Below are 11,022 nucleotides of genomic sequence, written 5' to 3' on the forward strand. Positions count from 1 at the left end.
CACCGCGCTAGGGGGGCGGGGCTGGAAAACCGCCCGGCTCGGGCTCCAGCTGGCCGCTGTGCGGCTCCCCCACTCTGAGCCTCGACCCTTCTTCACAGTCCACCTGGCGGGGCAGGGGAGCAGCTTCCCAGAGGGCAGCAGGAAGGTCACCTTCACGGAGCACTCCCACACAGGGCCGACTACTCTGACTTATCAGGCGCAGAGAGGTCAAGCTGTACACCCAGGTCCCACAGCCCATCCTCTGCAGAACGCGGGCAGGGGAGCATTGCAGAGCACAGGTGACGACGCCCCACGTGGACGCATGGATCTGTGCGTGCGGGGGGGCCGGCCTTGTGCAGCCTATTGCCCCCACCCACGTCTCCTTCCTCCCCACATTCCCCAAGGTGGCCTGCTGACCTTGGTCAGCCGGGAGTCCCACCTCTGCCCTCTGTGAACAGAGGCCCTGCTGCTCCCCCAGGCATCCTGGGACTCCGTCAAGAACACCAGCTTCAAGGTCACCCAGAGCTGGGTTAGACCCTGACATAACAATAAAGCCCTGGCCAACCAGCTTCCTCCTCTCCTTGCTAGTTTGTTTTGAGAGGTTTTTGCTATAGGGCGTGTGCGCTTGCCAAAAAGACAGAAAGACAGGGAGACAGAAAGCAAGAAACCACCCCCTCAGGGTGGGATGGCCACGCCACAATCCCTTCTCCTCAATTCTCCTCTCGGGATCTTGGGCACGCACATACACGTGCCCGGCTTGAGTTTAAGCCACTGGGTCCGGGACTCGAACCACGGTCAACTACTTGGGAGTCCAGCAACGTAGCCATTACGCCAACTGCTGGTCCCTGCTTCCCTCCTTGGGTTCTCTGTCTGTGAAATGGGCATGATAATGTTTTTTTTTCTTTTCCAGTGGGCACATGTGCTTGCTGGAGAGAGACAGAGAGATCGCGGGAAAGTACAAAAGCACAGCGCCTCCCCCCGTGAAGATGGTCACACCGCAAGCCCGTCTCCATTCCCCTTCCTTCTGGGATTTTGGACACACACTCATGCCCGGCGTGTTCTCAAGCCCCCAGTTCCAGGACAGGGCTGCATGGTCGGCCACATGGGAGCCAGCACCTCACCACCACGCCATCGGCCATCGGCTGGCCACCTGCTGGTGTGACCACTCTTGGGCCAGCAGGTCGGAGAGTCTTCCAGGGGACGGGGTGACAGACGCCGAGCACAGACACCCTGGCCCAGCACTGGGGGCCGGCCTCCGTGGCCTCACCTGGAAGATGACGATCCAGGCGTAGCCGATGTTGTCAAAGTTGATGGCGCCCTTGTGGGGGTTGGCACTGCCGGTGCGGCACACGTTGTAATAGCGGTTCCAGTTGACGCAGAGGCCGCTGGCGTTGAGGTCCTGGCGCGCCGCCCCGAAGTCGTAGACGTCGTCCTTGGACAGGCAGCACTCGCGGCCCTGCTCCTTGAGCGGGGGGATCTCGTGGCAGCCCATGATGCCGTTGTCCCCCGACAGCGAGCAGATGAAGGGCATCTCGTCGTCCTCCTCCGGCTGGTAGTAGGGGGGCAGCGCCACATCCCCTTGTCTGTCCGCAGGTGGAGGCGGGTGGAAGGGAAGGGGACGGTCACAGTCAGGGAGGGGCCTTCCTGCCCTGCCCACCCAGCTCTGCCATGGGGGCGGGGCAGTGCCAGGGGCCGGAGCTGCCCTGAGAGGCCTCCAGGCAATAGGCCAGGCCAGCGAGAGCACGTGGAGTCGTGGGAATTCATGGATGTGCACGAGCTCTGCTCCTGCCTGAGACGCTGCCTGGTCCCCACCCTGGCCAGGCCCCGGTCCTGAGCTAGACCCTGCCACAGCCTGCCCCTGTGAAAACCCTGTGGCCAGCATCTCTGCTCCTGCCCTCTGAGTTAGGGCCTCAGCGTCTCTCCCCTCCAGAGGGGCCAGACCTGAGGTGCCCTCGGCCTTGCCTCCCACCCGACCTGAGCTCTGCGGCCCTCCTGTTCTGCAGCCGTGCTCAGGCCGGCAGGCGGCCTAGGAAAGGAGGGGCAGAGCTCGCCCAGCCCCTGCCTCATCTGACATTTATTTACATGTATCACCCCCTCCCCAGGTGGGGCCAGCCAAGCACACGCACAGCACCCTGCCTCCAGCTCCCCTAATCTCAGCTGCGACAGGAGTCCCAGGGGTGATGGCAGGCCCAGGGAGAACTGTGGTCCTCATTCCCAGCCTGCCTTGGGGTGGTAAGGGCGTTCTCGCAATCATTCAATCACTCATTCACTCATTCATTCATTCACTCTCATTCAACAGGCAGCTGCGGAGTACTCTTGCCAAGCCCAATTCCAGGCCCTGGGAAGAGTCCCGAAGCAGGTGGCCCTGTTCTTATGGACAAATTAGGTTCTAGAAGCCTCAGAGACAAAGAAATACACTGTCTAGACACCCAACCACCACGTAAATAAACCGACAAGTGAGACTACTTCTGAGGTAACCAGGAGGAAATCAAGCAGGGTGGTAGAATCGTGTGCTTTGTGGGGGAGAGGCAGTGATGGAAGGCTTCCAGGAGGAGGTGAGAGATAACGAAGTAATGAGAAGGGGCTGGCCACAGCACGATGGAGGGAAAGATTTGTATGGGACAGAAGGGTCTGGACACGTCTCGAAACCCCACAACTGAGAGCTCACACCTGCTCCCCCACCCTTGAAGGTCAGACCAGGAGAAGCAGGCGTCTACACCCCGCTGCCCCAGGCCCTGCCTCAGGACTCACCTCTTCTGGGTGGCTGACACAGTTGTAGACCCTCCCTCCTCCCTACAAGACCCTTAGCTACCAAGGTGCCCTCTCTGGTCTCCCGAAGTGCCCCACTGTTCCCCCACAGCAAGGAGTGGGTAGGCCAGTCCCTGCCCCAACCTTCCTCCCTACCCTCACCCCCACCCCAGACAGGTCTAGCGGGAGACAGCTCACCCCACCCCACCCTGTGCAGTGTCCCCACGTCTTCTAGCAGTTGCCCCTGGTCTTGACCAACTCCTGGGAGAGACATTTGCGATCAGCTTCCAGCCTGGTGCCCCTCCAGGGCAGGAACCATTTCTTCTACTGCACCCTCAGCCCCAGGCATGTGCTTGGCTAGAAGAGGGGCACTTGGGTGTGTTTGTCAAATGAGAAAAGGAATGGCTACTTCTGCTTTTTGAGTGAAATTTTCATTATAGGTGCATGTGCTGGCTGGAGAGACAGAGACAGAAAGCAAGAAATCACCCCCGAGGAGGGACGGCCATGCTATAACCCCTTCTCCTTGACTATTTTCTCAGGATCTGGGGCACACAGGCACATACATGTGACCAGCATGAGTTTCAAGCAACCGGGTGTGAGACTTGAACCATGGTCAGTCAGCATATGGGAGTCCAGTGCCTTAACCATCATACCACCTGGCCCCATAGCTTTCCTATTTCTGACTCCCAGGGCCTAGCTCTTAGTAGCAATGCACATGCTAAAAATGAAAGGATCGGGATCAGCAGATGGCATGGTGGCTAAAGCACTCCCACATGGCTGACCATGGTTCAAGTCCCGGACCTGGTGCCTTGCTTTCGCACTTTGCCTCTCTCTTGCTCTCTGTGTCTCTCTATGGTCAAATTAAAAAGAAATGAATAAATACATAAAATTAAATTAAATAATTCTTTAAAAAAAAATAAAAAGAAAGGATCTGGGTCGGCAGAAGCTATGGTGGTTAAGGCAACTGAACTCCCCACATGGAGGACCACAGTTTGAGTCCCAGACCTGGCAGCTTGCTTTCTCACTTTCTTTCTCCCTCTCTCTCTGTCTCTCTCTGGTCAACTTCAAAAAAATAAAATTAAAATAATGACAATGAATAAAAGATTAAATAAAATAATTCTCTAAAAATATAATAAGTAAAAACGAAAGGATGATGGCCAGCAGGTGGCGTGGTGGTTAAGGCACAGAACTCCCACATGACCAATCTCAGTTCAAGTCCCAGACCTGGCATGTTGCTTTCTCACTTTCTCTCTCTCTCTTCCTGATGAATTAAAATAATAATAATAATAATAATTTTTAAAAATTCAATAAATAATTCTTTTTAAAAATCATTAAAAGATGGGGGCCAGCAATGGCGTGGTGGTTAGAGGTGCCGAACTCCCACATGGCCAACCGTGATTCAAGTTCCAGACTGGCTGCTTGCTTTTTCACTTTCTCTGTCTCTCTCTCATAAGTGCACATGCCCTATTGCAAATTTAAAATAATAATAATAATAGGGGTTGGTAGGTAGCATAGTGGTTAAGACACTGACACATGGCCGACCATGGTTCAAGTCCTGGACCTAGCAGCTTGTTTTCTCACATTCTCTCTCTCACCCTCTCTCGTCAAGTTAAAAATAATAATAATAGTAATAATAATAACAAGTAAAATAATTCTTTTAAAAATAAATAATAATAACAAATTAAATCAAATAATTACTTTTTTAAAAAATGAAAGTATGAGTCATTCCTGTAGCTCAGTAATTCAGAAAGCCAGCTCTCACATGGCCAACCGTGGTTCAAACCTGGCCCTGGTGAGAAGAAACTCATGCCCCAAATCCTGGCAGGAGTTAGAAACAGACGAAGAGAACTGTGGTATGACTATGCCCTGTTGGGGGGGTGTTCCCTCCCCCGCCCTCTATCTCTCTGGCAAATATATGTACCCTCTTGTAGCAGAAACTTTTTTTTTTTTTTTGGAGAGGTTTTTGCTATAGGGTGCATGCACTCGCCAGAAAGACAGAGAGAGACAGAAAGTGAGAAATCACCCCCCAGGGGGGATGGCCACGCCGCATTCCCTTCTCCTCCGTTCTCCTCTTGGGACCTTGGGCACGCACGCACACGCGCTCAGCGTGAGTTTGAGCCACCAGGTCCGGGACTTGAACCGCGGTAGACTACAATGGAGTCCAGCGACATAGCCATTACACTAACTGCTGGTCCCAAAAACATTTTTTAATGAAAGGCTATGTCTGCCCAAACGCACATACACACACACGCACACGTAGACATTGACCCCTCACCACTAAAGGCATGCTATCGATGTTGGATTTTTCAGATGAGTCCCAACTCCTCGGAGAGCCGAAGCCCCATTTGTCTCACTGCCTTGGTAACAGGCTCTCTGAGAAGTGCCCGGCTCCTGCTCATACTCAGGGCCCTGTGCGCCCCTCGGTCCCCAAGTCACAGGAGGGGCATCTGTGCTGTAGCCGGGTTCAGGGGCTGTTTCCGGAGTTCTTTTCCACGGGCAGCACTTCTGCTGGCTCCCGCCCCTCCCCTGCCCTGCGGTCCCATCCCCAGTGACGGACGTGGTTGAGCCGTGAGAAGCCAGGAGCCGCGTGGGCGGAGCACTCACATGGTGAAGTTCTCCTCCAGGAAGCAGCGGTTGCGCAGCAGGCCAGCCCAGAGCTGCACACCTATGATGCCGAAGATAAAGAAGACAAAGAAGCAGAGCAGGAGGACATTGCCCAGCATGGGCAGTGTGTCCAGGAGCAGGTTCACCAGGATCCGCATACCTGGGAGGGCACAGGGTGGAGGGGTCGTCAGAGAGCAGAGGGAGGGGGAACGGGGCTAGGGAGGCAGAGGGACAGTGGGAGGACAGGAGGGAGCACACGTGCAGGGGCTTCTTGCTGCTCCTGTTCACCCGATGGTTGTCCGGTAAACGCCCTCGGTAACTGCCCCTCCAGCCGGAGAGCCATGGCAATGGCTCTGGGCCCTGCGCTTACAGGCACTGAAGGTGCATCTGTATGTACCAAGTGCTCTCCTGGGGACCTGCACAAATATGAGCTCCTTCCATCCCCACAGCTCTGGGAGGTTAGCACTGTTTTGTTTGTTTTTGTTGCCGTAAGGCACACACACTCACTGGAGAGAGACAGAGAGAGGGAAAGCAAGGGCGATGGCCAGGCCACAATCCCTTCTCCATTTTCCTCTCAGGACTTTGGGCACACACATGCCTGGCATGATTTTCAAGGCAGCCATGGCAATGGCTCTGGGCCCTGCGCTTACAGGCACTGAAGGTGCATCTGTATGTACCAAGTGCTCTCCTGGGGACCTGCACAAATATGAGCTCCTTCCATCCCCACAGCTCTGGGAGGTTAGCACTGTTTTGTTTGTTTTTGTTGCCGTAAGGCACACACACTCACTGGAGAGAGACAGAGAGAGGGAAAGCAAGGGCGATGGCCAGGCCACAATCCCTTCTCCATTTTCCTCTCAGGACTTTGGGCACACACATGCCTGGCATGATTTTCAAGGCACCAGGTCCAGGACTCAAACCGTGGCTGACCGTGTAGGAGTGCAGTGCCTTCACCACGATACCCACTGGCCCTGAGGCTGACAGCATTACCCCTATTTTATGGAGTAGGCAACTGGAGGGTCAAAGAACCACTACTTGCCCCAGGTCACCCAGCAAAGAAGCGGCAGTCTGGATTTAGCCCAGGTGCCACGTCTGGCCCTCGGCCATACCCCTCATCCTGGAGGCCTGGGATCAAGGCTGGCTCACGTCTGTGTGTGCAGTACCCACACAGGGCGGGCCCAAGAGGTGCCTGGTGAGCGTGTCCTGCATGCCCTTCATGTCCACAGAAGGCCGTGGTCCCCTCGACCCTGTCAGCACACACCCCTACTCCTCCAGCACAATTCCAGCAGGTCTCCACGTAGACACCACAGCCACCCACCCCAATGCATGATGGAACCAGACTGAGCCCCAGGACCACCTTCAGAAGAGATGTGGCCCTGCTAAGGGGCTCAGATCTGGCCTGGTGCCGGGAGGAGAGACTTCTCTCCCTGAGAGAGAGCTGTGATTAACCAGCCAAGACACTGCACAGAGGAGAACCTGAGGAAATGGAGGTGAAGACAGGAGTCCCAAGGAGGACAGAGGGCCAAGGGACTTCGGGCCGGCAGGAGAGAGGGAGATGCGAGTGTTAGTTCCGTTCTGCAGGAGCTTGATATCCTGAAAACCTGACGGTAGGGAGAAAAGGCCTGTGGCAAGCACAGTCTTTCCCTGAGAGCAGCAGGTTCAAATCCTGGCCCTTCTGGCTGTGCTTGTGTGGGACGAGGCTTCCCCTCCTGGAGGCTTCCAGCAAAGGAGCCCATGAGACAGGGATGCCCTGCAAAGGTTCCCAGCTCTCACTAGGGCTCCTGCCCACGGGGAAGATGGGGCAGGGCTCGGCCTCTGGCCTCTCGCACACTCAGCACCCCCCCAGCTACATCCCCACCCTGCCCTCGGTCCCCTCCTGCCATCTGTCCTCTCTCCCACAGACTCGGTCTCCCCGCTGTGGAAACGGACCCACTCTCCCAAGTCTGCCTTGGCCTCAGGAGTATCTGTCTACAGGCCCCTGCCCTCTCGGCCCCACACATGACGATCACGCCCCAGTCACGGAGCACGCACAGGCCTGCACGCTCCAGGTGATGGGCCGCTGCTGTGGTTTTGCGCAGCACCCTTCCAGGCCTCTGGAAACTGCACATGGCCTAGGACCTACCAATCTGCAGTCTCTTCCCTTAGCTCTATGATTGGTTCAGGGTGGGCATGTGACCCCAACCAGGACCAGGGAGAGTCAGCCCAGAGACTTCTGTTGGAATGAAGGACCCGAGCCCACCTCTCTGTGGAGGCTGAGGGCAGGGCAGGGGTGAGCCTGGTGCTGCTGGGCTCCTGCCCTGGAGGGCAGCCCTGCCTCCCCAGAGGAAGCAGAGTCCAGAGGCAGAAAGAGGGGCATACCTGGTGAGGACGCTCTGCACCCCACATCTGGGTGTGGCACCACTGCGGGTGGAAACCACGGGATCCCTGGAACCCACAGACTCGGGTTGGTGGGCCCCCGGGGAGGGTACCGAGGGCTCTGGGAGATCCGTGAGCCCGAGGAGTGCCACACTGTGCCGGTGTGCTCCGGGGAGAAGTGCCACACTAGTGCCTGTGGCCCCAAGGGTAAAGAGCGGGCAGGGCACCCGAGTGCGCCCCACGATCCTGTGGGGGCCACACTGCCCACTTCTCTAAGCTCACTCTGCCTCCCTCTCATCAGTGTAGGCGTCTGTGCCTCTCAGTACCAAGAACTGGACATCCCCTAAACACACCTGAGGTTTCACACCACCGTACTTTACCCATGCCGTTCCCGCTTCCTGGAACACTCTTCCACCTCTCTCGTGCCTGAGCTCCTATCCAGCCCCGTGGCCCTGTTAAAACTCTTCCGGTGAAGCCTTCCGGATCCCACCCAGGTAGAGGTTGTCCCTCTCTCTTCTGCTCCGGTCAACCTCGGCATCCCAGACCTAGCCCGGGCGGCCGCGTACAGGCGTGCAGGTTGTCTACTGCGCACCTGGAGGTCCCATCCACATGGGCATCAGGCCGTCGTCTAGCCCTCGTGTACAGGTGTGTTCACCGCCTGTCTCTTCCACGGGGGTGTGAGTCCTGAGAGCCGCCCCTGGATGGAGTCACATCAGTGTTCCCAGAACCCAGCAGATCCGGGCTCAGCTAACATCTGTTGAACGACTGCTTGTGAACGAATGAGGTGACGAGGCGTGGGGAGAGTGGAAGATGGGAGCCGGGAGAATGAAAGGAGGGTGACAAGCCCCATCCAGATTTTTATTTATTCCAGGGGTAAAGCTGAAGTGGTTATTAACAAGGGTAATTATTTGGGATTTGCATCAGGAACTGTGTGTGGAGTGATTTCCAATCAATAATTAATGTCCACCCCCTCCTCCCTCCCCACGAAACTAGGTCAGCCTAGTTTTGCAGGAAAAGCGGTGGGGCTCCACGCAGGTGGCTTCACCCAACGAAGAGCAGCCAGGATGGGGGCAACCTCCCCCAAACGGGGGCACAGGGAAATAGAACGATGCCCTTGTAACCCACCCAAATGGAGCCCAGCTCCAGTGAGCTGCAGGCCCCTCTGGTGCCCCATCCATCTGTCCGTCCACCCAATAGATGCCTGCTGTGTGCCAGGCACGGTGCTGGGTGCAGGGGGATCCAGAGATGAGCCGCCCCCTCGGAGCTCCCAGCCCAGCAGCAGGGCCACACAGGACCAGAGCTGAGCAAAAGGCTGTGCGAGGGCAGGGGCAGCTCTGGGTGACCGTGCCGCACAGGAGACGGTGCCCGGGCTGGCCGCAGCCGGCCTAGGCAGGATGAGGCTCTGTGCAGAGTGACAGCTCAGCGAGGCCGGCAGAGACCCCGCCAGCTCTGGGCTTTGGAGAAGGGGCAATCCTAGAGGCCGGGGCAGAGGCAGGAGGTGTGCAGGAGGGCAAGCAGTGGCTGGAGGAGAGGCGGGGGCGGGGGGAGGGGTGGGAGCCGAGAGGCCTGGAGTCAGCGGCTGGCTTCATGGCTGCTCCCGCGGGCCCAGCCTTTGTTGCTCAATTAATTACATCTCCCTTGTTCTCGGGGATATTGAAATTCTGAAAGACTCCTGACAACCTGGCAGCGCTTCCCTGAATGGCAGCCCCATCCCTCCTCCCTCTGCCCAGCTCCTTCACTGCCCTCCCTGGGGCCCAGAGAGTCCCAGGGCCACAGAGCCTGGCATAATTAGCTAATTAAGGACTTAGAACGAGCTCTGTGCCAGGGAAAAGAGGCTGTGGGATTAGGGCATCAGGGAGGGCCCCAGGAGACCCCGCTGATCCTCCTCTTACGCCCATGGTCAAGTCATTAGCCAGGACAGTTACGCTGCTCTTGGTTCCCCTGGGCTAGCAGGGCACGAGGTAGAGGTGAGGAGAGGAGAGACAGAGGGAGACAGAGAGATGGAAGAGAGAGAGACAGGAACGAGAATCTGAGAAAGATCGAGGGAGACAGGTGGGCACAGAGAGCATAGATGAGGCAGGAGGACGGAGATGTGAGGGGGTGGCTGGAGGGGGTGGGCGGGTACAAAGGAGAGAGGGAGAAATGCCTTCCAGTCACCATCAGTCCCAAGCCTCCACACCTTCCCTAGCAGAAGCTCCTCCTCCAGGCAGCCTTCCCTGATTATCACCCCCAGTTAGTCAGCAAGCCCTCCTCCCTCCAGCTCCCCCATGGCTCTCACTTGTCCTCCCTCAGGGTGCGCTTGCCGGGTTCTTCTTTCTTGGTGCAATCGTTTAGCTTTGCCTGGGCCGGGAACCAGATGACCCTGTGAGTGTGGTTGAGGTCCTTCACCCCCCAACCCCCCGTCAAGAAGGGGAAGACCCTGAGCCACTCGAGTGTCTGATGCAGCCCCCACCCGAGGAGCACCCAGAGCACAGACCCAGGACACCTCTGGGTCCTAGTCCTGCCTGGTGAACAGGTGTACCCCTGCCTGGTGTCCTCGAGGCAGTTTGCCCTCTCTGGGCTCCGCCTAATGTACAGAAGGGGAAGAGGTTCCTGTCCAGCCAGCCCCTCAGGAATACCCGGACAGGACACGACAGAGGGGCCCCTACAGTCGGAGCCTCCAGCAGCCCATCACCCCATAATCCTTACCCCGCCTGCACACACTGCACGCCCACCTTCACCACCTTCCTCCCCCGGCCCTGAGGGAGCCTGGATGGAGGTGCCGCCCTGGGCACTTCCAGGTCCACGTCTCGCAGTGTGGCCCCTCCACCCAGCCGGGCAGATCCACTTCCGGTCCTGGCAGGGCAGCTTCAGCGTTGCCCCCAGGCCTTACTCTCCCCTCTGTCACCCTGCCAGTGCCTGGTGAGGCTGGTGCCCCGCAGGGAACTGCCATGGCCACCCCTCATCGCAGCCCTCGCGCTCTCTGCGCCCCTGGCTACCTCCCAGCTGGGACACCAGGCAGGCCGCAGGGAGGCCCCGGCACCCTGTGTCCTCAGGGCCACATGCAGAGCAGCCCCTGAACAAATGCAGGAGAGCCGGGTGGTGGCCGGGCCACCGAGTGTGTGCTGGGCACTCTTCTGGGCCAGCCGTGGGGGCACGGTGGTGACACGACGTCCAGGGTAACAGAGCCACGTGGGAGGGCCCCAGGTTTGCACCTCGAGGACTCCCTGCCATGCCTGGCTGGCTGAGCTGAGGGTGGACTGCCGTGTGAAGACATTGTGGGGGTGCCCCCCACCCCGTGTGTGTCTTTCCCTCTTCCTGGCTGCCCCCCCTCCCCTGTGGCCCGGGGGGGGGCCCCCG

General features: G+C 57.9%; 1 protein-coding gene across 1 annotated transcript in view; it reads right to left on the minus strand.

Annotated features, from left to right (window-relative positions):
- CACNA1I (calcium voltage-gated channel subunit alpha1 I) overlaps positions 1-11,022 on the minus strand; it is a 120,813-nt gene that overhangs the window by 55,483 nt on the left and 54,308 nt on the right. The window contains 2 exon segments of the mRNA XM_014588682.2: positions 1,247-1,562; positions 5,332-5,491. Of these exon segments, the coding sequence (XP_014444168.2) occupies positions 1,247-1,562; positions 5,332-5,491 (476 nt within the window).

This window comes from Tupaia chinensis, unplaced genomic scaffold, assembly GCF_000334495.1.
Source record: "Tupaia chinensis unplaced genomic scaffold, TupChi_1.0 Scaffold000294_5, whole genome shotgun sequence".
Classification (NCBI taxonomy): Eukaryota; Metazoa; Chordata; class Mammalia; order Scandentia; family Tupaiidae; genus Tupaia; species Tupaia belangeri.